General features: G+C 40.4%; 2 protein-coding genes across 3 annotated transcripts in view; one reads left to right on the top strand and one right to left on the bottom strand.

The window, feature by feature from the left end:
• The window catches only part of LOC134657947 (tubulin beta chain-like), a 43,403-nt gene extending 39,001 nt beyond the window's left edge, over nucleotides 1-4,402 (top strand). For both annotated transcript variants that reach the window (XM_063513546.1, XM_063513548.1), the window contains exon 3: nucleotides 3,181-4,402. In XM_063513546.1, coding sequence (XP_063369616.1) covers nucleotides 3,181-4,385 — 1,205 coding nt within the window. In that variant the 3' untranslated portion in view covers nucleotides 4,386-4,402. The remainder of the gene's footprint in view (nucleotides 1-3,180) is intronic.
• Nucleotides 6-26,944, bottom strand: LOC134658223 (activin receptor type-1). Its single transcript, XM_063513833.1, has 11 exons — nucleotides 26,859-26,944; nucleotides 25,248-25,424; nucleotides 23,031-23,240; nucleotides 20,975-21,075; nucleotides 20,174-20,337; nucleotides 18,084-18,269; nucleotides 17,243-17,389; nucleotides 16,512-16,690; nucleotides 15,342-15,555; nucleotides 13,641-13,803; nucleotides 6-19 (listed from the first exon to the last, which is right to left on the bottom strand). Exons 1-10 carry the CDS (start codon nucleotides 26,942-26,944, stop codon nucleotides 13,651-13,653), a joined length of 1,617 nt encoding a protein of 538 aa, XP_063369903.1. The 3' UTR covers nucleotides 6-19; nucleotides 13,641-13,650.
• Nucleotides 26,945-27,975: the final 1,031 nt, after the last annotated feature.

Here is a 27,975-nt window from a genome sequence, read left to right as displayed (position 1 = left end):
GGGAACCCGGGTTCAAATTCTAGAAGGCATTTATTTGTTTGTTTATCGTGAATACTTGTTCCTGAATTACCTATGGATGTTTTGAGTGTATGTATCAAATATATATGATATATATCACGTAGTACCCACATCACAAGTCTTATTGAGCTTACAGTATTACAAGGTCGATCGAGAGAATGCTTGGAATACGAGCACGACTCCTGGTTTTTCAGGGCCCGATAGAAATAAATTAGAGTTTAATTTACCATGACGGTAAGCTTCACTTATAACCACTGATCTTTTAGTGAAACTCATTTCTTTACCACTAGGTAAATTATTTTGAGACACTGTGTTGACAAAACTTCGAAGAGTTAAAAGTCCTTATTTATGCCATCGCGAAATTGTGTAGAGAAATATGTCACAAGTAATGTTCCTCGTGAGATTCCGAATACTCCAAGAACCATGAAAAGTCCGATTCATTTAATATGATGGCCCTAGTTGCAGATGCTGTAAAACAGTCATTGCAAGGTATTGATACGCACAGTAGACATGAACGTAGTCATAGCAGCTAGACTAGATTCATGCGTACGAATATTTCCCCAACTACAGGAATTGTGGGCTCACGTTGACACAGTGGAAAACACAATTATATCACATGACACACCATTGCATCCAGATCAAGGAATTATATTTTAAGCTAATAAAATTATCTATTCTATAAGCTAAGTAAACTATCTTTTATTTACCCTAAAAGAGCGGAAGTCTTAGCCCTGTTTCGAGCATTCAGTGGAAAGGGGAGAAAAAGTGAATTCGAAGCATGGAATCTGTTCAGAGTTCAACCAAACCACTACAAGGATTCAAGCTCTTACAAGATTGAGCAATAGCAGTGGCTAAAAGCATTCCCCTAAAGTACTAAAATGTTATTATATGATCGGTAATAAGTGTAATATTGAAGAAGGCAAGTTACACCGGGATATTGAAATGAAGAGTTGTATAATGTTATACCTGTTCTATGAGATTAAGTCACTGCTAAGTTATTTTATTATTAAATTCCATAATGTATACCTAATTCTAACAAAAGGGAGCCATATAAATGCCCTATTACGCGCAGTGTACCGAGGGGTTGATGTTTAGGTTCAGACGTTAGTTCGTCGTCAAACTTGCTCAGTCCGTCAGACTTCTTGGGAATGGAAGCAAGAAGCAGACGATGGGTTCGACACTGGTCTGACACCTGCTTTGGTCAGAATATGTTTGAAACTGACCAGAAGTAAATGCAAACCGGAATAAAAAACGCGATGCAACTACATGAATGATGAAATGTACGCATTTATGTGTCTGGGGAAGGAACCGTATTACGACACAAGACGCAAAATTAAAGTGTGGTAGGGTAATTCGCCAGTAACTGGCCACTTTTAGTAACTGGCCACCCAAAACCAAAAATTCATTTTAGGCCAGCCAGTGGCCAGTTATTGAAAGCTGGCCAGTTTTTGGAACCTTATATTAAAATGAATTCTGTTTATAGGTGAATAGAATTCATTTTTAGTTTAGAGCGGCTAGTTATTAAAGCGGCCAGTTACTGGCAAATTATTCTACAATGTAATAAGTAAGTAGATTAAATAATACTTACAGTTTACTTCTTATTCATTGAGAACAGGGACCATGGAGTCCATGGAGTGGTTGGAATTAACTATGCTTCTATACAAAAGAGAGGCTCTATGATAAATTTTTCCAAGGTCCCTTTTTTCACTGAACGACACATTTTTTTTCTAATCAAATATTATGTACGCCTTTCTATCTTTAATATATGATCTACAATAATAAACAACACATTTAGTCGGTCTCCAGAGTGTGTACTTCGGATGTTGTCTATATCGATGCCTATGTCGGTAACAAGATATTCACCGGCGCGGGACGATATATGTTTTTTTAATGCAATTTCTTTTTCATAAAGGTTAGTAAAAGTTATGTTTTTAAAATCTGCATTAAATAGGCTTTATTGACATATTTTTTGTATGTAGAAAAACCAAGCAGTTTAATTTTGACAATAAATAAAAAACGAAAATTACACTTGAAAAATTAGATTTTTTGTGTTTTTTTAATTTTTTTTTCAACAAATTGCAATTTTTTATACCAATAATGAATTCTACGTTATTTATTTATCCGAAATTGATACCAAATATGACCTATTAGCTAAACGGGGCCTGTTAGAATTTTTAGAATGAAGCCGGGCGGGGCGCTACTTGACCCCCCCCTCTCTCGGGCTTAAGCGGGGGGTCCCTCGGGCTACCGATCTTAATCGGCTTATTTTGATATAAGGAACAACTGTGCCAAGTTTCATGCTTTAATCAAGCAAAAAAAGGTTCGACCTATTTTTGTTACTTAAAACCTTAACTATTTATAGCCATAAAAAGCTAGAATTAGAATTTCCTGGGTTGTTGGCCAGATACTAATTAGGTTAATTTAAAAGAGGTTAAATCCTGGTTTCGTCAGAGCAGTTTAAAGCCCATAAAATCATTTAGGAAGATTAGGCTCATCTGCTTCTGTAGGTATGGTAGTTACCTATGAATAACTCCTAACCTAATAACTACTAGAATGACAAGTAGGTACGATTTTTTGGATGGACTAATAGTAACTCTATTTATGCTAGAATTGCTAAAACGGTATTTCAAAAAGTACTACCTACAATTTTAGGTAGGTAGGTGTTTGAAAATTCAGGAAGGAGATTGCGTTGCTTCATTCCCAGGATTCAGAATTCCATTTGCGGAATACCTGTTTCGGTTACCTACTAGAACTAGGTTTTAGGAATATCAGACAGTTTGTAACTGCATTATGAATGAAACACACTCAAGGATCTAGCACTAGACTCACTCTTAGATGTCTCGTTCATATCCAAGTCCTCGTCCCAAGGAAAGCTAGTCGAACCTTAAAATTTTATTTCTTAAGAATCTAGTTGCAGAATTCCTCTTACTAGTTTCACAATTCTTCACACCCTAAGGGCTGATTTAGACGGCGCGCGAACTCGTATACGACTTTAGTTACATTGCGGACCATTGAGGTTACATCAATTCAGCCGACCGATCAAATGACGCAATGTAATGAAACTCGCATGCGAGTTCTCGCACCGTCTATTTAAATGAGCCCTAAGACGATAGCTAGTAAGAAGATAGCTAGTCTAACCTTTAAAATTCCGTTTGCTTACAGTTGCGTGCGCGGAGAACGGGGGGAAGTACGTCCCCCGCGCCATCCTGCTCGACCTCGAGCCTGGCACCATGGACGCCGTGCGCTCCGGCGCGTACGGCCAGCTGTTCCGCCCGGACAACTTCGTGTTCGGCCAGTCCGGCGCCGGCAACAACTGGGCCAAGGGCCACTACACCGAGGGCGCAGAGCTCGTCGACGCGGTCCTAGACGTCGTCAGGAAAGAATGCGAGAACTGCGACAGCCTCCAGGGCTTCCAACTCACACACTCGCTCGGCGGAGGCACCGGCTCAGGAATGGGCACACTCCTAATCTCAAAAATCAGAGAAGAATACCCTGACAGAATCATGAACACATACTCAGTCGTACCTTCCCCCAAAGTATCAGATACTGTCGTAGAACCGTATAATGCCGTCCTCTCTATTCATCAGCTAGTTGAAAACACGGATGAGACCTATTGCATCGATAACGAAGCTCTATATGACATATGCTATAGGACCCTTAAAGTACCTAACCCTACGTACGGAGACTTGAACCATCTAGTGTCTCTGACTATGTCCGGTGTTACGACGTGTCTCAGATTCCCTGGTCAGTTGAACGCCGATCTTAGAAAGCTGGCGGTAAATATGGTGCCTTTCCCGCGTCTGCACTTCTTCATGCCCGGGTTCGCGCCGCTCACGTCCCGCGGCAGCCAGCAGTACCGCGCGCTGACCGTGCCCGAGCTGACGCAGCAGATGTTCGACGCCAAGAACATGATGGCGGCGTGCGACCCGCGCCACGGCCGCTACCTCACCGTGGCCGCCATCTTCCGCGGCCGCATGTCCATGAAGGAAGTCGACGAGCAGATGCTGTCGATCCAAAATAAGAACAGCAGCTTCTTCGTCGAATGGATCCCTAACAACGTGAAGACCGCCGTGTGCGACATCCCTCCTAAGGGCTTGAAAATGTCTTCGACATTCATTGGTAATACTACAGCCATTCAAGAGCTGTTCAAGCGTATCTCGGAGCAGTTCACGGCTATGTTCAGGCGCAAGGCTTTCTTGCATTGGTACACTGGGGAAGGCATGGACGAAATGGAGTTCAACGAGGCCGAGAGCAACGTGAACGACCTGGTGTCGGAGTACCAGCAGTACCAGGAGGCGACGGCCGAAGACGACACTGAATTTGATCAAGAAGACCTTGAGGAGTTGGCCCAGGATGAGCATAATTAGTCTTAGCTTAGTATTTAGGATAAGCCTTTGTTTCCATGGTTAGTTTAGATGTAGTGCATAATTGTTTTCCATCGTATTCTCTAGGAAACGTTCGTATTTATCATGCTACTCCAGTCAAAGTCAGTACTTTTTGTACCGAGACTGACTGAAATAGCAACACGTTCGTACATTTCCGTGAAAATACGATGGAAAATAATTATGCACTACATCACTATATCTGTACGTGTAGTTATTTCTAAAGATTTAGTCGGCTTATCTATGAAATAATTATGGAATTTACTAATCTCGGAAACAGAGCTTATAAACGAATCAAACTTATCCTCGCTCGAAATATTAATTTTTATATGTCCAACGAATAGAGGCTAAGTCGCATTTAGTCCGACGCGGACCAATGAAAGAATGAACTCACGAAAACTACAAGTCATGGGGAATTTTGCGAAGTTGGCAACACTGGCGCTAGTATCGCAGTAGCCGATAGACTAGCAATTCAAAATGGCGTCTCACTAAAACTACAAGTCGTGGAGAATTTCGCGAAGTTGGCAACACTGGCGCTAGTATCGCAGTAGCCGATAGGCAGCAGCAATTCAAAATGGCGTCCCGAATGACCAATCGGAATAGATTCTACTTACGATGAAACTACATTTTAAATGTTTGAATTCTAACGTAATGTTAGCTTACTTCTGTATTTTTCCTACATTTGATCGAGATTTTTACGAGACGTACTGAAGCGTCAATTTATTGACGATTTTGAAAGTGCAAGTAATATAGTATTACAGAAATTCTATATAGATAAGGAAGCAATAAGGAACGTACCAATTCGTGCATTTCCTAGCTTAAGTTAGTGTAACGTCTTGTATGCTTTTATATATTAATTTATAATTAAATGTTTTACACAAATCCCAATGTTTTTATTGATATGTACCTTCCCTTATTTTATACACCCATTTTAGTAAGTCTATTCTGGAATATGTTGATCTAATACTGGTTATATTGGATTTTTTTTTAATTGCTGTAGGTAACTTTAATTGAAGTCCAGCTTAACCTTTTCCACGCCGTGTCAAACACAAAAGCTGTCACTCAGACGCCACATTATTGAAGTGTCAAAACTGAAGTAGAACTTTATGGATATGCACATAGGTCTATGTTGCTCTGTGGTCTGTGACCGATTAATCGGTCTTTGGCGTTGAACCTACGGTGCGGATATATCGGCCATTGGCGCCCATAAGGTTAAAGCAAAAGCTTCTTGAATTGAGTAGGGTAATTTGCCAGTAACTGGCCACCGGCCAATACCTGGCCACCTTAACTAAAAATGAATTCTATTCACCTATAAACAGAATTCATTTTAGTATAAGATTTCAATAACTGGCCAGCCTTCAATAACTAGCCACCTTATACTAAAATGAATTCTGTTTATAGGTGAATAGAATTCATTTTCAGTTTAGGGTGGCCAGTTACTGGCGAATTACCCTATTAGACCGAAATAAAATGGAATTATCAATTAAAACAATCAAATATTTCAATAAACAAATATTTATTCTCTTCGCTCTGATCATATCTCATACACTTACTGTTATTAGCTTGCATACTTACTATACTTGGTCAAGCAGATCTTGTCAGTAGAAAAAGGTGGAAAATTTGAAAAATGTAGGCGCAAAGGGATATCGTCCCATAGAAAATTTAAATTTCGCGCCTTTTTTTACTAACAAGTTTTGCTTGACCATCTATATTTACAATTTTTTTTGAACACATCAGCCAAACCTGGAAAATCAACAAAAGGTACCTGGGAGACTTTTCGTTTACGGTGGCACTCCACACTCTGCCACTGGAAAGCCTGTACTGAGTAAGGCTGCCAGTCCACTGAAGCAGAGATGAGACGTACGGGAATCAACCAATAGCAGTCGTTGTAATCCAAATCTATTCTCCGCTCTGCTGGATCTCCAATTCCTCCCATCTCCGGTCATCTGTGCCTCAGTCAGTGGAAAGGCAGTCTTAGCTTGGTAAGGCTCTAGCATATTTGTGCCATTTTCAACCAAAAGGGTACTTACTGTCGGTCAATAAGGCGCTATTTCCATATAGCTTCAATTTAAAATCAACCTTATCGACAACCGACAATGTGGTACCTTTTGATTGAAAAGGTCCCATTTTTTTTAATCCTCTGGATTCCAGAGGATACATAATGATCAAGGTTTTGTCTTTTTTGAGTATTAAGTAGTAAGGAACCAAAATTAAATGCACCAACAAAGAAGTGTAGTTGTTTAACAAGTGACCCAATTGCTACGAGATTCTATATTTAAATGTGACGTTACACGGCTAAAGGTACCTTCTGGCGGGCGGCGCTTACGTCGCGTAGCACCGCATTAGTATTGGAGCGTTGTTAATATTGGCGTTAGCGCCGACCGTCATAAGGTACCTTTGCCCGTGGAATGTCACATACTTATACATTTTAGCCTCCAAACACATATACAAATTTTAATATAATCATAACAATTTTGAAATTATAAGGCCAAAACCTCGTACAGAAAATGATTTTACATATGTATAATTGTATATTGTATATTTATGGCCAAGTAAAGAAAGTTTGAAAAAGTTCCTTAACTCTGATTTAAACTTTCACGATTTTTACACATTATTAAATTATACAACGGGACTTAATCGCGTATCTAAGTTTTAAGATTTACCTCCGACGTTTTGAGGACGGCGTTGTCCCCGTGGTCTCGGAGAAGACTGGCTTAAGATGACATCAGCATCGTCTAACCGCGCGAGTTTTTCGAACTACCCGCACTTGGTCTTGTTTATCCGCTTGAACGTTTTGCGCACTAGGGATGTCACTCTGTCGACACACAACACTAACGATATTCGATTTATCGACTGTCGATATTCGTTTACGCTTACATTTACTAATGACTGGATTCCATGTGGATGAGATCTTGAAACCCTCTCCCGATTGAAATTACTATGTTTTTTGATTTCAATGGCTTCCCGTACTTTCCTGCTGTAGAAATGACGATCCGTGGACAGGATTTTAGGGTTATGCAGCTCAATCCAGTGGTTTGGTCCTGACTCCAGTAAATGCTCAGCCACGGCAGACTTGTTCACCTGACGATTTTTGACAGCGGACAAACAAGACCAAGTGCGGGTAGTTCGAAAAACTCGCGCGGTTAAACGATGCTGATGTCAACTTAAGCCAGTCTTCTCCGAGACCACGGGGACAACGCCGTCCTCGAAACGTCGGAGGTAAATCTTAAAACTTAGATACGCGATTAAGTCCCGTTGTATAATTTAATAAGTTCCTTAACTTTTTCAAACTTTCTTTACTTGGCCATAAATAACGTAGAACGTTAAGTGTTTTACTTTAAGGTTCCGTCATAGTCACACAGACGCGTTTTTGCGGGGCGTGAGCGTTTTATATGTAAAAGCAGCGCGTCCCGCTCACGCCCCGCCCGGAAAACGCGCCTGTGTGACGGAACCTTTATAGTTCTAGCAGACAAAACAAAGTAGTGGAAAATATTGTTGCCCCAATATTGCCAGAAGATACTATACGATGCTGTTCAGCTATCTGACTAAATCAGAAAAATAAAATTATTCTTGTAAAAAAATTATTTAAAAAAGTGAATTGTTCTATAAAGTACCATTCCCACCGAACTGGCAGAGTCGGAGCGCATTTGATATTTGTACGGCCGCAAGCCGATCGGCTCCTCGCGGACGCGGCCGGATACGGACGGACTCCATCTAGGGTTGCCAGATCGAAAGGCGCTAGTATCGGGAAAAAATATAAATTTTTCGGGATTTTGGGACTTAAGTCGGGAAAAAAGAAACATTCAAATTAAAGTAATTGTATTGTAACAATGATATTTTACATTATTGGCACTACGTCAGCTGCTCTGCCCAATCTCGACGCGGGTCGCTCGCTCGCGCGACGACAGTTAGGAACTTGAAATTATTGTTTTATAACGTGAAGCTTTTTTTCGGGACAATTTTCACTTTGTCGGGAATCGGGAACACATGCCAAAAATCGGGAGAATCCCGCCAAATTCCGACCATCTGGCAACCCTAACTCCATCGCTTCTGCCATACATAATGTATAGGCACATTGAAAACGCGTTCCGACACGACCCGACTCCAGCCGGTCGGTGGGAATCGTACATAATGTGTCTTTCCATCAGAGAAGGGTCCTTTTGCTTGTGCAATAAGGATCAACCTATCAGATATTTTTGGAATAACAGATAAAAAGGTCCTTATTTCACTTGAGTCATAAGGACCCTTCTGTGATGGAAAGACACAAATATATTTAATTTAACTGCATATAAAAGATGACCTCAAAAAGCTTATGTCACAAAGCATAGTACTGGTTATAATTAATTAACATATTACAATCGTATATTATACCTATAAAACGTCACCGTGATATAAAATGCACAATAATAACTAGAACATTACAGTATGGCAACGAAAGACATAACTATACTTACAATATGAAGCTGCTAAATTAGTGTAAAAATATAGTTAATTGCTAAATTTAGCAACTTTTGAAACCGTCATACTCAAAATTGACGCATAGCATCTTTTTCAAACATTTTTCAAATTACATATTAGCATCTTTTAGATATTTGTCTGCCTAAAGGTTGGCATACAAAAATATGAGAAGTTTTTATAGTTCGTTTTTATTAGCATTAGAAAAAAGGTAAAAAATCATGACGTGTCTTTTAATTGAAAAACACTTTTGAAAAATATGTCACGGCAAATATGTAACAACTATGAATCTTATACGATCATTTACATTCTTTTGCTTTCATAAGTAATAGTTACAGATTTATAAAAAACGTTTTTCAATTAAAAGACACGTCAAAATCGCGTTGTCTTTTTTTAATGCTAAAAAACACGAACTATAAAAAAAATCCTAGTGGAAATTTTGGAAACTCAAACGTGTTGGAGGGTCTGCCACCTAGTGGCTTGAATTTAAAATAGAAACTTGCCATAAGTGCTTTGCGCCAATGAATAGGGGGCTTCTATGCTGCCGTCTTCAGTTCATGCACACTCCCTATTCGCTAGGTGCACGACTGGTGCTGCCCTCATTTTGTCGGACTTTCTACGTTAAATCTTATGGAGTAAAATTAGTTCAAGCGGCTGCCGTTAGTACTAATGTCGGACATTCCATAAGACTACCTGTGTTTGTGACGATCAGCGCCACTTCCCCCTCCACCGACTTCGCACCTTGCCAATAGTACACATTACCTTCATTCCTATTCTAGCATTAATAACTATGTAAGGTCAATGTGGCTAATTCCGTCATATTCTCAATTTTCTATCTCGCCCATCAGTCCTACAGCAATGTCTTCATACAGTATTATGGTCCTTAAATGTAACAGGACTGATTGGCCAGATAGAAAAATGTGAATTAAATTTCACGTTTTCTCCATAGTAAATGTATGGAAAAAGTTTTTATTAATTTGTGGCTTTTTAGTACATTACCGTAAGTTGACCCCTAGGAAACTATTGATACTGGATAGGAATGGAATCGATTGGCATACAAAAACAGCATGTGAAAAATACAAGTTTTCATTTTCATACAAATTGTATGGGGAAAGTTTTCCTCGATTTGTGGCTTTTCTAGCCGGAAATTTTTTTTTTGTTCCATACAAGCTTTTGATCCTTAATAGGAATGGGATCGATTGGCATCAAAAAAAAAGTTTGTCAAAAATGACCTTTTTCTCGCACCCTGTATGTTTTTTCCAAAATCTGTAAAAGCCAATCTTCATTAATTTGAAATCGAGGGAAGGTCTTCTTAGACCGTTTTCTCGTAGCAGCACGGGATCTGGTAGCTGCCCTCACTGACCCAAAAAGAAAATCCACCCTGTATACATAAACGCAATATTTCACCGACAAAAACGCAATTTTCTTGTTTTGTCCATACTACAAGATGGGCGATGACGTCACGGCCTCTGCCCGTTTTGTATAGGGCGTTTCGCGAGTGAAGTGCGACTGTAGGACTTTGACTACAATTTCTGATTTTTGTGTTACTTTAATGCAATGGGTCCCATATAGACATTTGATCCTAAAAACAAACCCGATCGATTGATACCATAAAAAAAATAGTCGTGTAGCCTATTGCTTTTAGTTTCAGCAATCAAAAGCAAATGGGTTTTTTCCTACGATTGAAAATCAAGGAAATATACGCTCGTGGACGGAATAGTCCCTATGAAGGAATTAGCCACATTGACCTTATTTTACTTTCTGTCAAAGTCAAATGAGTGAATAGATGACGAGCTATTGTATACTTAGGCAAATTGTTAAACTAAAATTTCGTTAGTACTAAATTCTAAATCTTAAAACTATAATTATATTTTATTTTTATTACATTTATACATCTTATAAAATAATTACAAATACTATTCGGCACTTTTTATTAAGTATCTAGACTCGACATTGACATGACAATTATGACTGACATATTCTGTCAAATAATTTGACTTTTTTCAATAATTATGTCACTCATGGGTGACATAATCCGACAAATTTTTTGACATTTTGCCAGTAATTGACATGGCAGTCATGACTGACATATTCTGTCAAAATATCCTGACATGTTGCCAGTAAGGCAGTATAAAGACACATATTATTACACTTATCCTAAGTTAGAGAGATCAACAGAAGTGGTCATAAATAAAAATATAATATACTAAATATAAAAATATAATATACTTGGTCGAGCAAATCTTGTCAGTAGAAAAATCGCGGGTTAGCAACACTACATTTGAATTTTTCAACAATCGCGTGTCATTTACGAGGGTGAATTGAAAAGTTTTGAGCCTGAGGTTTATAATGAAGATAAGAGGAAAAAATAATACTGGGACGTAAGACTTGATTTTTTTTTACAAGGAATAATGAAGTTAGAAGCAAGGTGGCAAACGTGTATAGATAGTTTTAGAGACTATGTAGAGAAATAAAATTGTTATAAAAACTCAATTTATTTTAAATGTTAGGCTCAAAACTTTTCAATTCACCCTCGTATATATTATCTGTGGAACTGTTTTGTTTACATTTCATAGCTGTTCGATGTACATTGCTGCTTTTTGTTCGTTTCCTAGGGATACCGTACTTTAGTTTGCTTTACATTGCTACTGACATATCCAGCTTTTTCAGGTGTCAAAATTGCCGCTACATTATTATATAAGACAGTTTTATGGGTCTTATAGTATTCTTTATCTGATTGTCATTGTACTCAAAAGCTTTTGATGAATATTACAGTCGGCAGCAGAAGTTGCTGAGCGGGCGAGGTGTTCAAAATTACCTTGACACGCTCTTATTCTCGTAAACAATAAAGTCGCGTCAAGATCATTTTGAACACCTCGCCCGCTTAGTAACTATTGCTGTTGACTGTACATTCTTACTTTACGTTAGATTTTGATTAATTACGTATTTGTATTGCGAGTATTATATTTAATTACATTTTTGACCAATTCTATTGAACGCTTCATTTTATTAAATATTCTGTACTTACTTATTTAACATATTTCTCAAACATTCTAAATGACCATTCCACATTCGGTAATATGTATTATTAACGTCACTGCTAAGCTACGCTAGCAGCGCTACGTTGTAGCCATTAGTATAGTTTTCCCGGGATGAAGCAAAAACTTTATTCGTTGAAGCGTATTGACAATATGTCTTAATAAATAAAGATGTTGGCGTGTGATCATGTATTCTTATTACTGGTCAAACTGAGTGAAAAATTACAACGAGACTTAATCGCGTTTACCTCCGACGTTTCGAGGACGGCGTTGTCCCCGTGGTCTCAGAGAAGACAAAAAAAAAACAAATCAAATGTGTAAAAATCGTGAAAGTTTAAATCAGTGTTAATTAAGATAATGTTAATAAAGTAAAGTAACTAAAATATATAAAACAAAACTTATTAAATATATGATTAGATATATGGCGTAGAAAGCAGCTAAAAGTACAGTTGCGGACAGATATATCTGTGCGGACAAGGTATTCATAAATATATGAAAATACCTCTATTATGTAATGTAGAGTGCATGTTTAGATATATTTGAGTATCTTGGCCGCTTATATAAAATATATTGGATAGCAAGTGTAAATTAAAAACGAAATTCATATGTAAATATGCCATAAATAGGAAGCATTTTTAGTAAATAACAATTTTTAAGTAAAGCTTTTTTTCATACAATAAATTCATTGTACTTATAGCAAACTAAATTCTTATAACATTTTCAAGTTTGAGTTTTGCTATCAGGCACTAAAGTAATTTTTTTTTATTCGGTAGACTAAAATGACATTTCATAGTATGAAATGACACATGATGTTCATACTATGAAATGTCATTTTAGTCTACCGAATAAAAAAATAGACTTTATGTATAGGCACTTATTTAATAAACTATAATGTGCTAAATTTTAACAAGTTTATGTATAATTTGACGTATTTACGAATTTATAAAACTAATATGTAAGTAATAACTTATGTCGTAATTAAAGCGCTAAAAATAGTGTAAAAAAACAGCTGTCATTATTTTTCATACATTCCTTTGAGAAACGTTCAAATAAACTGAGTCTTAACGTCGATTTTAAGGCTTATACTCAATCTTTTTTAGGGTTTCGTACCCAAAGGGTAAAAATGCGACCTTATTACTAAGGCTCCACTGTCCGTCTGTCTGTCTGTCACCAGGCTGTATCTCACGAACCGTGATAGCTAGACAGTTGAAAATTTCACAGATGATGTATTTCTGTTGCCGCTATAACAACAAATACTAAAAACAGAATAAAATATTTAAGTGGGGCTCCCATACAGCAAACGTGATTTTTTTCCATGTTTTGCGTAATGGTACGGAACCCTTTGTGCGCGAGTCCGACTCGCACTTGGCCGGTTTTTATAATGAGGGCAAAGACGGTTTTGTCTTGTAAACGTTGCAAGTTTATTCCGTCGCTTAAGACCTCTAAATTCCGTTATCTTCAAATTCAACGACGATGGAGCTCATTATATGTGACGTTATCTATGAAAAAGGACCTTATTGTCGATGGCGGCTACGCCATTATTAACGATGCTCCGATATAAATACAATGCCGCGCGACGCTGTGCGGCGTAAGCGCCATCGACAACGTCCCTTTTCATAGATAATGCCCCATATGGCCCTTTTATCCCATTATCTCTATCTATATGATTATGTGGCAGATTAGCACTATATACTTGTATACAGTTTGCCTCTTAATGTAACTTTACTATTATTATCATGAGGTCTACCTGCCTCGCTTCACACGAACACCTCGCTGTCCTCGTCCAGGTGTATGGAGTTGTCGTTGGCAGCGAGTTTGAGAAGGGTTTTCTTGATACGTAGCGCCGGTAGACGCACGGAGGCGTTGGCGTGCCAGCACTCACGCATGAGGCGTGCCATACCCGCCATCGTCTGTGGACAATAATATATAGTCTGTCAAGCAGGATATGTCAGTAGCAATGTAAAGCAAACTAAAGCATGGTATCCCAAGGAAACGAACCAAAAGCAGCAATGTACATCGAACTTTATCTTACATACATTTATCTTACCGGCCCTGGGTATGTAAAGGTGTCAGGAAGCTTCGGCCTTGCCCCGTCTTGACTTATATGCTCCTAGTACTTTAGATTTCACTAGCTGGTTTTATATTAGTGATAAACCCAGTTTTGGTAAGAGGACAGAGTAGCCTATAGATGCTTACTGGTTCAATGGTGTCACAAGCGCGTTGCCGCCTGTTTGAAAGCTTTTCATGAACATTTATCGTACTTACCGGGTGTGTAAAGGTATCAGGAAGGTCCGGTCTTGACCCGTCCACACAGACAATCTTCCTCATGACTTCCACCGTGCATGCTCATAGAATATGGACTCACTTAGCTTCCTTAGGGACTACTCCTACCGACTTATACACTCCTGGTACTTAGAATCGGACCGAGCTAACTTTAAACAGATTTTACTATGACCAAGTGTGGTGATGTCACAACGATTGTGTATTTTCCATTAAATGACGTTTATTGTGACACTCCACACTGTCTCGTGGTAGAAGGTGAACTGTAAGAGAACATGGTAGTCTATGAACGCTTGCAGTTTAGGGTGTCCGGAGTTACTTACTGGGTGTGTGAAGGTGACAATTTTCCTCATAAATTCCACCGATGGATCACTCGGAGCGTGCTCATAGAATGGTACTCTAGCGTCCCGCTCTGGACTCACCTAGCTAACTTAGCGACTACTCCTACCGACTTATACGCTCCTGGTACCTCAGATTTCACTAGCGAGTTTTATATTCGTGATAAACAAGCACTAAAACATATTTTGGTAAGAGGATCAAGTAGCCTATAGATGTTCACTGATCTAATGGTGTCACAAGCGCGTTGCCACCTCTTTGAAAGCTTTTTATGTACATTTATCGCACTTACCGGGTGTGTAAAGGTATCAGGAAGGTCCGGTCTTGACCCGTCCACACAGACAATCTTCCTCATGACTTCCACCGTGCATGCTCATAGAATATGGACTCACTTAGCTTCCTTAGGGACTACTCCTACCGACTTATACACTCCTGGTACTTAGAATCGGACCGAGCTAACTTTAAACAGATTTTACTATGACCAAGTGTGGTAACGTCACAACGATTGTCTTATTTTCCTTATGACGTTTATTGTGACACTCCACACTGTCTCGTGGTAGAAGGTGAACTGTAAGAGAACATAGTAGTCTATGAACGCTTGCAGTTTAGGGTGTCCGGTCAGGCGTGTCTCACTCCGCGATTTCGTCGCTTTGCTACAGGTAGCTAAAAGTACATTCGTTCGGCCCCAATTTTGGGGAAAGCCATAAGCCGCGCGTGGCGCTGTCGCCACCTAGCGGCCATATCTGTGCTGATCATAACAGACGCGTTTTGTTAGAGAGTGAGTCTTCTGTACTTAGTACTATTATTTATTCTGTGGTCCGGTGTTACTTACTGGGTGTGTGAAAGTGTCAGGAAGCTCCGGCCTTGCCCCGTCCACACAGACAATCTTCCTCATGAGTTCCACCGATGGATCACTCGGAGCGTGCTCATAGAATGGCACCCTGGCCTCTCGTGCCGGGCTGACGCGTCGACAGACCTCCCATACAACGAGCGCGAGAGCGTATATGTCGCATTTGCGATACGACTCGAAGCATTGGAGGTTCATGCTGAAACAATAATGTATATTAAAGTAACATAAAACAAAAATGTATTACTTATACTAATGAAACCAAAAGAAAGTAAATATGTATGTGTTCTTGCTGCACATTTGCTGTGACTTATTTTTCAAGTGTATTTCAATAAAAAGACATCAAGATTGTTAACCCAATATCTAATGAGCGAGAATCACGTGAGCGACGCTGACGGCGAGGCCGAAGTCCGCTATACAACACTCGCCGTTCACTTTCACGAGCATGTTCTTGTGTCTCACCTCTGGTCCAATGCCTCGGGAGTCATGTACCGCACGGTGCCCTGCCTCGCACTAGGCTCCTGCCTCGCCACGTACGCGGCGCTGACGGCGAGGCCGAAGTCCGCTATACAACACTCGCCGTTCACCTTCACGAGGATGTTCTTGTGTTCTCACCTCTGGTCCAGTGCCTCGGGAGTCATGTATCGCACGGTGCCCTGCCTCGCCACGTGCGCGGCGCTGACGGCGAGGCCGAAGTCCGCTATACAACACTCGCCGTTCACTTTCACAAGGATGTTCATGTTTTCTCACCTCTGGTCCAGTGCCTCGGGAGTCATGTACCGCACGGTGCCCTGCCTCGCCACGTGCGCGGCGCTGACGGCGAGGCCGAAGTCCGCTATACAACACTCGCCGTTCACTTTCACAAGGATGTTCATGTTTTCTCACCTCTGGTCCAGTGCCTCGGGAGTCATGTACCGCACGGTGCCCTGCCTCGCCACGTGCGCGGCGCTGACGGCGAGGCCGAAGTCCGCTATACAACACTCGCCGTTCACTTTCACAAGGATGTTCTTGTGTTCTCACCTCTGGTCCAATGCCTCGGGAGTCATGTACCGCACGGTGCCCTGCCTCGCCACGTGCGCGGCGCTGACGGCGAGGCCGAAGTCCGCTATACAACACTCGCCGTTCACTTTCACAAGGATGTTCATGTTTTCTCACCTCTGGTCCAGTGCCTCGGGAGTCATGTACCGCACGGTGCCCTGCCTCGCACTAGGTTCCTGCCTGGCCACGTGCGCGGCGCTGACGGCGAGGCCGAAGTCCGCTATACAACACTCGCCGTTCACTTTCACGAGTATGTTCTTGGATTTGATGTCCCGGTGAGCTATGGCGGGTTTGCCCTGAGGAATAAAATGATAAGTTGAGTAGAGTTAGACAAGTTTCAGAATAGTTGGTACTCAAAAACTACAACGAAATTGTGATTTCGTGAGTTTTAAGGCCAGATTTAAAATACAAAAGAGACAAATTTCCGTGAAAGGTGTAATTTTTTTGTTTATTGAAACATTTTGAAACATAAACTTAATACCTATTACTACTACTATAGAAATAGAATAGAACTACTTTATTTGGTGTAAAACATAAAACTTACCTAATACATCTTCACTACATAGTATAAAACAATACAATAATATAAAATAAATATAATTTATATTTTGATAATTACTTTGCTATATTATCATTTAATTTTTGTCAACATTTAAATCACTACACGTTACAAAACAAAGTCCCCCGCCGCACCTGTCTGTTTGTGTGTTTGTCCGCAATAAACTCTAAAACGATTGGACGGATTTTCATGCGGTTTTCACCTATCGATAGAGTGATTCTTGAGGAAGGTTTGTGTATAATAACACATGCGAAGCCGGGGCGGGTCGCTAGTTAAAACAGAAACTAACCTGTGTCCCATGTATGTCTGTGTGTAGATGTAGTAGTCCGTTAACAGTGGACAGACATATCAGCATCATCTGATGCCTCGTTAGCGTGGTCCTCTGTAGATGCTCGTACAGCGATCCCAGAGGGTGGTAGTGCGTTATCAGCCATAACTGAAAATATATAAACATAAGTTTTTGACAAATCATTTTTGGTACAAGCTTTTATCGCTGACTAGTTTTTCTTTCCACAGCCAACTAATACTCGTCGAGACAATTCTAAAAACCCCAAACACAATTAGGTTTCGTTGTTTTATCACAGAGTCCTATGGCCACCTCCTGTCTCCATCATCAGATCAGCTCGATGGTACCATAATATTGCATTGTCACCCGACTATGTATGTATGCAAATTTTCAGCTTCATTGGAAGTCGGGAAGTGTAACTTGCAAGATTTAACCCGTACAAACATACATAGGTACATATTGCATATAGGTTCATTGCAAGCTTCGTACAAATTTAACTACTTCCTTTTTTATTTTTTTTACACATTTATAGTTAAGTATTCGAGTCTTCCCTGTATTGGAAGTACCCTATAAATTTTGATTACCTTGAGTGTCTAAACATTTTTTTTCCGGCATAAACGGCCGTATCTTTTTTTACGTTAACTTAAAAGTTTAATTAATTCACAGCTTCAAGGGTACGTAGACCTGAGTATATGGTTTTAATTTCAACTCGATACCTCGCGCGTTCCCGAGATAACGGGTCTTGACAGACAGACGGACAGACAACAAAGTGATCCTATAAGGGTTCCGTTTTTCCCCTTTGAGGTACGGAACCCTAAAAAGATTTAACCTACTATATTGTTACCTGTGTACAACTGTTTCTGCTAGTCATATCGCTCCCTATATACGCCAGTATATTAGTGTGCCTGAGCAGGACGGTGCTATATATCTCCGTCTCCCTCTGCCACGAGGCCTCGTCTCTCGAGAAAAATATCTTGACGGCCACGCTGTCCGCGTACCACAGGCCGCGCCACACTTTGCCGTAGCGGCCCTGGGAAAAATGGAAATAGGGAATATTACGCGAAAGTCTGCGTAGGGGGCGCCACTCCTACAACAAGTAAACAATCTAAGGGTCTACCGCAAACGAGAGAGTATTTTGTTATCTAACCTCTCTATCACTCTTGCATATTCGAGCGATAAAGAGGCAGATAGCCGAGTTTCGATTTCGCGTTTCCCCGTAGGCCCTTTGTAAACAAACCGCCTTCATGTATCAATGTCATATTTGATTGTCTGTGAAAACTTGTCAAAAAACAGTTTAAGGCACAGTATGTATAAGTTACTCTATGGTATACTTAAGTCACTAGTGCTGCACTCTGGCGGCAAAACATTGCAGTAATACTCCCTATTGGGGTTGGCAACTGTCAAAGGTTTACATAGATGGCGCCATCATAGCTTGCCCCTTTTTCTATGAGCTGGCATCCAGGGCATTAAAAAAAAAAATTGACACAATTCTAGGGATTGACAGGGCAAGCTATGATGGCGCCATCTGCTAAATACTACGACCGGCCAACCCCATTTAAATAGGGTATTTAACCATTAGTCAAATCTGTTTCTTTTTTCGAATTGAGATTTTGCTACTATGAAATTGATATGAAACACTAGCATGTGACGTCACAATCAAATTACCTACTGTTTATAGTTTTATACGGGTTTTAAAATATAAATTGTGTCTAAAAATAACCGCTGTCTAGCTACGTTTTTCTATTAATCTTCTGGTGCTTTATTTCATGCATGGTGTAAAATAATTTATTTTAAACAGTCAAATATTATTTTTTGTCGTACTACAAAAAAATCTTTCAAGATCGGGATATTTATTAATTAAACTTTATTGCACAAAGATATACAACTATGTACAAATGGCGGACTGAATGCCAGAATGAAATTCTCTACCAGTCAACGATAGGGCCAAACAGAAACACATAAAGATGGCAAGGAGAAACGAACAATCCAATATCTCGATTGATCATAATGAAATGACGAAAACTGTTCCCATACCATCCCAACACACTCCAGCAGCGACACCTGCTTGCTGAGGGTCCGCTGCACCATCAGGGGCAGGCCGGAGCCGGAGCCCGAGCTCATGGAGCCCTGCAGGTACTCCCGTAGTGTAGTCACCGGCTAATGTCGCCCGGACACAGTGTCCTTACCATCCCAACACACTCCAGCAGCGACACCTGCTTGCTGAGGGTCCGCTGCACCATCAGGGGCAGCCCGGAGCCGGAGCCCGAGCTCATGGAGCCCTGCAGGTACTCCCGTAGTGTAGTCACCGGCTAATGTCGCCCGGACACGGTGTCCTTACCATCCCAACACACTCCAGTAGTGACACCTGCTTGCTGAGGGTCCGCTGTACCATCAGGGGCAGGCCGGAGCCCGAGCTCATGGAGCCCTGCAGGTACTCCCGTAGTGTAGTCACCGGCTAGTGTCCCCCGGACACAGTGTCCTTACCATCCCAACACACTCCAGCAGCGACACCTGCTTGCTGAGGGTCCGCTGCACCATCAGGGGCAGGCCGGAGCCGGAGCCCGAGCTCATGGAGCCCTGCAGGTACTCCCGTAGTGTAGTCACCGGCTAGTGTCCCCCGGACACAGTGTCCTTACCATCCCAACACACTCCAGCAGCGACACCTGCTTGCTGAGGGTCCGCTGCACCATCAGGGGCAGCCCGGAGCCCGAGCTCATGGAGCCCTGCAGGTACTCCCGTAGTGTAGTCACCGGCTAGTGTCCCCCGGACACAGTGTCCTTACCATCCCAACACACTCCAGCAGCGACACCTGCTTGCTGAGGGTCCGCTGCACCATCAGGGGCAGCCCGGAGCCGGAGCCCGAGCTCATGGAGCCCTGCAGGTACTCCCGTAGTGTAGTCACCGGCTAGTGTCCCCCGGACACAGTGTCCTTACCATCCCAACACACTCCAGCAGCGACACCTGCTTGCTGAGGGTCCGCTGTACCATCAGGGGCAGGCCGGAGCCGGAGCCCGAGCTCATGGAGCCCTGCAGGTACTCCCGTAGTGTAGAGTCACCCGCTAGTGTCGCTCGGACTCCATTCTGGGACCCGTCTACACCTGGAAAACAATAATGTTGGTATTTTGACCTCCTTATGCTTGCAAATAGGGGTTTGATTGACTAGTCCACCAGTCAAATCAGCAACTTTTTTGAATTGTCAAAACGATTAGCCGTTATGAAGTTTAGTATATAGTACTTTCAAATTTATTAAATAAAAATAGAGTTAAAATATAACCAAGTTTTTCCAATCACTTTATAGTGAATGGTGTAAATTCACTAATTCTAGTCAAATTCCCTATTATTATTATTCCCAAGTATACTATTACGGACACAGATCTTTTTTTGTTAACACTTTTTTGTACAAAAAGAAACATACAACATGAAAAACACACATTTGTACAAAGGCGAACTTATCCCTTTCAGGGATTTCACGATTTAATCCTGAAATTACAAATATCACTGAAGGTTTAAACACCTTTTTTACAGTTAGCACCATTAAACCCAACATTTCAACATATTTTTACCTACTTCACCGGCAACGGACGAATACCGAATTCAATTTTATAAATGTTTGCCGCTCCTTGTGATTAAGGCGGAATAAACAAGCCTATTTTGATACAGTTCGCGATTTTAATTCTACGTCCCAGTGGGACCCTAACAAGTTGAAAAATAAGTTGTAAATAATATGATGATTACCTTCATAGTAAGCGCTGGTGACTTGTGGACTATACACATTGCTTGAAAAATAGTTGGAGTCCGGACCCAGCTTGTGCAGCGCCGCGCGGGACACGCGCAATCTGAAACAATACCGTCACTATTTACAAGTTACGGAATATTTCAAAAAAGATTGAAAAGTTCTCGGAAATTTAGCTGAAAATTTCATGAAACACTAAGCGCCACTTGCACCATCCCACTAACCGGTTAAACCTGGAGTTACCATGGTAACCAGTACAATTTGACACTGGGTTAACGGGTTAACCCCAGGTTTGTTCGAAGTGAAAATTTCTCAATTTTGGAAACATTCTGACTGCACATCATCAGTACAATAAAATAAGGACTTGTCTTCCTCTATTAATTAAAAAAAAAGCGGCCAAGTGCGAGTCGGACTCGCCCATGAAGGGTTCCGTATTTAGGCGATTTATGACGTATAAAAAAAAACCACTTACTAGATCTCGTTCAAACCAATTTTTGGTGGAAGTTTACATGGTGATGTACATCATATATTTTTTTTAGTTTTATCATTCTCTTATTTTAGAAGTTACAGGGAGGGGGGGACACACATTTTACTACTTTGGAAGTGTCTCTCGCGCAAACTATTCAGTTTAGAAAAAAATGATATTAGAAACCTCAATATCATTTTTGAAGACCTATCCATAGATATCCCACACGTATGGGTTTGATGAAAAAAAAATTTTTGAGTTTCAGTTCGAAGTATGGGGAACCCCAAAAATTTATTGTTTTTTTTCTATTTTTGTGTGAAAATCTTAATGCGGTTTACAGAATACATCTACTTACCAAGTTTCAATAGTATAGTTCTTATAGTTTCGGAGAAAAGTGGCTGTGACATACGGACGGACAGACAGACGGACAGACGGACAGACAGACAGACAGACAGACATGACGAATCTATAAGGGTTCCGTTTTTGCCATTTGGCTACGGAACCCTAAAAAACGTAGTAAAACTATGATATATATATGTATGCAATAACAATATGCATTAGATTTAATATTTCTTCAGAGATCTTCTTTTTCTATACCAGGTGGCAAATAAGCATATAACCTGCCTGATCATAAGCGCTTCTGATGACCTCTAGGGATGTCACAATCACAAGCGTTCAAGGGCCATTGAACTAGGAGGTTGAGCAAGTTGATATCACTGGACCCCTAGGGGAGGGGCGTAGCTGCCCCTTCTACTCCCCCCTGCCTACACCCTTGAACGTTTCCATTCTAAAATCTGTGAGTACAAGAACTCCACACTGGTTTGGCCAGTTGGAGGTACTTTGCCAGGACATTCTCTTGACAAGGATAAAAAATTCAACTTGCCTATGACTTCTCAGCAACACTATAGCAACAACGGCTGCTGAGACCGTCAACACAGCTGCCAGCACCCCGGCCCACAGCTTCCACGAGTGGTCGGGCAGAGGTTCCACCGCTGTGTCCTGAGGAGCCAGGAGCGGGAAGTCTCCGGTGTTGCAGAGGTGTACTATGCTTGACTTACCTATGACTCCTTCTCAGCAACACTATAGCAACAACGGCAGCTGAGACCGTCAACACAGCTGCCAGCACCCCGGCCCACAGCTTCCACGAGTGGTCGGGCAGAGGTTCCATCGCTGTGTCCTGAGGAGCCAGGAGCGGGAAGTCCCCGGTGTTACAGAGGTGTACTATGCTTGACTTACCTATGACTCCTTCTCAGCAACACTATAGCAACAACGGCAGCTGAGACCGTCAACACAGCTGCCAGCACCCCGGCCCACAGCTTCCACGAGTGGTCGGGCAGAGGTTCCACCGCTGTGTCCTGAGGAGCCAGGAGCGGAAAGTCCCTGGTATTTCAGAGGTGTACTATGCTTGACTTACCTATGACTCTTTCTCAGCAACACTATAGCAACAACGGCTGCTGTGACGGTCAACACAGCTGCCAGCACTCCGGCCCACAGCTTCCACGAGTGGTCGGGCAGAGGTTCCACCGCTGTGTCCTGAGGAGCCAGGAGCGGGAAGTCCCCGGTGTTACAGAGGTGTACTATGCTTGACTTACCTATGACTCCTTCTCAGCAACACTATAGCAACAACGGCTGCTGAGACCGTCAACACAGCAGCTAGCACTCCGGCCCACAGTTTCCACGAGTGGTCGGGCAGAGGTTCCACCGCTGTGTCCTGAGGAGCCAAGAGCGGGAAGTCTCCGGTGTTGCAGAGGTCACCTGTGCAGCAGGTCACGTTGAGCTGGCTCGCGTGGCGTTTGCGAACGCTGGAAAATATAAAAAAAAATAAGGTACCTAGAGTCTGTGCGGAAAAAGAGTCGTGGAATGTATGGGGCCCAATACATTCCACGACTCTTCTCTTTCCGAACAGACTATAACAGTTTTTCAGTAGAAATTTTGCTAAGTGGCAACCTTCTTTGACTATCAAAGGTACTGTATTTTGTAACACACATTTTAACACATTCAGTGCCGAAAACCCGACTATCGGGTATTTTATGATTTCGTTCCCAGGCCGGACGACCCGATAGTCGGGATCGTGGTACTACAGTTTTGTATGACGAAATTTTTGTGGCCTGGTGCGGATTTTTTGTTTGGCTGGGTGGCGATGATGTGTTAAATTTGTATTTTTATTCCTGACTCAGTTTATGATGTTTCGCCACAGAATAACTAATAGTACTACCGTACAGAAAATTCACTCCTTCTCAAAAGTCAGGTTTAGGTACAAAATTACACCTATATCGCCGCCTGCAAGCAAAATTGAAACTTATAACCGCGCACGAACCGTGAATCTCCTTTGCGCGCCGCAGTTTTATGACCGAGCTGTGAGTGTCGGCACGGGGTTATCACTTGACAAGATTTTATACCTATACCCACTGATTTATTGTTTTTAAGATAAATATGTAGGAATTACAAACGTTGATTATGTAAACATACATTTATTATCCGAAGATAGCATGTCTGATTCTCGCGGAAGTAAGTTTCGAAGCCATTGTGTATTTTCAATTTTGCGCGAGCGCCAAGTGACACGACTATCGTGCACGCCGAGCGGCAGCCCACTGCCATACGCCTATCCGATGGGCGCGCCGGCCAAATGTACCTAAACTGCGGAGTGACACCCCCCTGGTTGCGCTCTTACATTTTAAACGCAAAAGACAGTGATACCAAAATATTTACCATTTCATTGTAATCCACTTTTAATCAACAACTACACAGGGTAATTCGCCAGTAGCTGACCACCGGCCAATATCTGGCCACACTAAACTAAAAATGAATTCTATTCACCTATAAACAGAATTCATTTTAGTTTAGAGGTATCAATAGCTGGCCACTCATCAGTAACTAGCCACCCTATACATACTATAGTTCGTTTTTTTAGCATTAGAAAGAATTTGAAAGAAGGTAAGCGATTTTGACATGTCGTTTAATTGAAAACACTTTTTAAAAATCAATAACTATTACTTATGAAAGCAGAAGACTATAAAAGATCGTATTAGATTCATAATTGTTACATATTTACCGTAACTTATTTTAAAAATGTGTTTTTCAATTAAAAGACACATCAAGATTGTTTACCTTATTTCTAATGCTAAAAAAAACGAACTATAAAATGAATTCTGTTTATAGGTGAATAGAATTCATTTTTAGTTTAGGGTGGCCAGTTTAAGCGAAATTAAAATGTCACCCAAAGAACAAGCCAGTACTAATTTGAAATAAAATTTCTTCACAAGTTCACGAATTTAATTAACCCTTAAATACATGATTTTTTCGTTTTGCCCGAAATTAATATATATATCACATAATTGTTTGCCGTTTCTAGGAAAAATAGTAAAAAAAATTATATCATCGATTTTCACTGGGAAATCAGTGTTAAAAGTTGCATAGTCTAAATCATATTTTTGGAAATATATAGCTATTAGTAAGGGGTATAGGAAAAATCTTAACTGCCAACAGAAAGGTACACTATTTGTGATGTTCCTATGATAAAATTTGTAAATATAAAATAATTACAAACCCCGAAAAATCTGCCCAAAATCACATACTAAAAATCATCAACTTCCAGGTTTTTCCAAGTTTTCCGACATTTCGTCTATAAACAAATGTAACTTTTATAAATTAAAATACTGCGTAAATTTATGTAATAATTCGGAAAATTTATTAGTTTTACTATTGAAATAATATACAAGAACAAATAGAATTTGTTTAATAATGCATAACATTTGATGTTTATGTTGTGTGTATAAATGCATCACTATGCATTTAAGGGTTAAAATTACCTCTGGTCAGGCCTGTGATGGCATGTGAACTGCGCATGGGCGAGGCCCGCGCTGCAGCCCCGCGAGAACCGGAGGGACCCATCGGATTCCCGGACTGAGGATTTGAAGCAGAACAACGCTTCGGAGCACTCTTGGGGCGTGTCGCAGTATGGCGACTCGCATTGGTGGCATTTGTATCTGAAATTTGAAGTTGATAAATATCTTGTCTTTACTGTCTCACTAGAAAGAAAACTGGTGGGGATCACATTGAGAGACCGTAAAACGAATGAGCGGCTAAGACAGCAGAGCAAGGTCACGGATGCTGTAAAACGCGTAGCTAATTTGAAATGGGAATGGGCTGGTCATATAGCACTAAAAGACCGATTTGTGGAGTAAACGCCCACTCGAGCGTACTCAAAGTAGACCCAATAGACCCAATATGCGTTGACGACGATATCAAAAGGTCTGCGGGGAAATATTGGCTCCAGGTTACAGAGGGTATCCAAAGCGTACAAAAGGGCTAAAGAGAGCTCACCGCTAGTGGGAAACCAGTTTTAATACTTTTAATATAGAATTTTCTGTGCAACATAATGGTAAACAATTGTAGTTTTACGATACAGTAAACTTTTGGTAAGATAACATTGTCCCAGTTCATAGGAACTAGGAACCTGAGGTCCGTTTGGCAACCAATCCCAAGAACTGGCATAAGCACTAGGTTTTATGAAAGTGACTGCCATTAGTCCAGTTTCCTCAAGATGTTTTACTTCGGGTCTATTGTTTCTCAAATAGTTTTAAGCCATAATGTATTGTTTTCCCGCATTTTCGTTAGTCATAATTCATTTGGTTCAGAAACGCGTCGCTTTTCAGGATTCCCATAAAAAAAACCTAACCTAAGTAACCTATCTATAGGATAACCTAACGAAAATCCTTAAATGTTAACGGTTTCAGTTTTATGACTAATGATAATATGACAAACAATACATTATGACTTAAAACTTTATGGGAAACAACGGGACCCCTTTACTTCACCGAAAAGTGACTGGATGATATACCATAAGTTCCAAAAACTCATTGGTTCGAGCCAGGGTTTGAATTGGAACCCACAACCTCCGATTGAATATTTAGAGACAAATTTAGATATGTGTATTGTGTTAAGTTGTTTTCTGCTCCAATATAGACCAGGTAAATATTTATATCTCACCTTTTATGATTCCTTTTCCTTTAGGCAGCATAGTGATAATAAATTAATTAAAATGGTTAAAAAATGTTTTTATTTTTAGCCATAATAAGCAAAGCTATGAAAATGGCAAAAATAAATAAATATATTCGAAATACTGTGAAAAAAAATATATATATTAGAAATACTGTGCTGTCATTTCATCTAGAATAGATACATAAATTAATAATTATTTTTATGTAAAACCTACTAGAATACACAATTTAGTAGACTATTAAACAAAAATAGAGCAGCTTTAAATTATCTGTATTTAACCTGTCGCGGCCCAAAATTTTATTCAACAAGTATTCAAAAATAAATTGACAAATCAAAATTCAATATGCCCTAAATTCACCATTCCCGTGATTCAGATCTCCTTAACATTAAATAAAGTAAAAAAAATTGATGATACATACCCGAAAATATTAACAGTCGACTTTTGATCCTCAAGAAGCTGCATGGATCCGAAGCTCCTTGTGGAGTCGTCATCCGGGTCCACCATTCCTCCTGTAGTCACCATCAGAACTTATAGTTTCACTTACAGGATACTTTAAGTATTTTAAGAGTACCAAAAGTAATTATTGTGTTTATTTACTATGAACGAGTATGATATTAGAATATATGGCTTCGTAGGGAAGTCCGTAAGATTAATAACAATAATTATCGTTTATATTACATTACTACGGTAGTCCAGAAGACCTGAAGACGTACTAAATTTAAATACAAATACATAATCACTTCCATGAATTAACATTTAGTAGTACAAGTACACGCATCACTTTTATAAGCAAGTTTTTTTACAAAATTGTCAAAGGTAAACTGAAAACGCAGTTAGGAGCAATTACAATAATAAAAAAGACACTGAAATATAAAAACAAAGCTGGCTGCACGAGTAGAAAAACAATCATCTCGTACGCGGTCTGTGAGAAATGCAGGCTCATGAACTTTTGAAGTATTGAGTAATATGAGTTGCAGATTATGTCCAAGTATATAAACTTAGTATTACTTACCATGGCAAGTGTTTATCAATAAAAATGTGAACAACCATCCCACAATGACAACGTCCGCCATTCTACGTTCATCATAACAATGCACTGCGGAACTCAAAATTGAACTCATTAAGACAGATATTTGCTAAAAGTCATAAAAATTGCAAATGTATTAGTTTAAAAAAATATATTATATTATTTATTTGATATAGTGAGTTTGCACTAACATTAGACACAATATTTATTTGAAATCAATTAAAAAAGTTGTGTATTTATTGTAAAATATACTTCCGGTCACTCTTTGCGTTTTGTTTTTCCAAAAGCGGCCAAGTGCGAGTCGGACTCGCCCATGAAGGGTTCCGTATTTAGGCGATTTATGACGTATTAAAAAAAACTACTTGCTAGATCTCGTTCAAACCAATTTTCGGTGGAAGTTTACATGGTAATGTACATCATATATTTTTTTTAGTTTTATCATTCTCTTATTTTAGAAGTTAGGGGGGGGGGGACACACATTTTACCACTTTGGAAGTGTCTCTCGCGC

The sequence above is a fragment of the Cydia amplana genome, chromosome 21, assembly GCF_948474715.1.
Source record: "Cydia amplana chromosome 21, ilCydAmpl1.1, whole genome shotgun sequence".
NCBI classification, from domain to species: domain Eukaryota; kingdom Metazoa; phylum Arthropoda; class Insecta; order Lepidoptera; family Tortricidae; genus Cydia; species Cydia amplana.
This window is presented reverse-complemented; position numbering and strand designations above follow the sequence as displayed.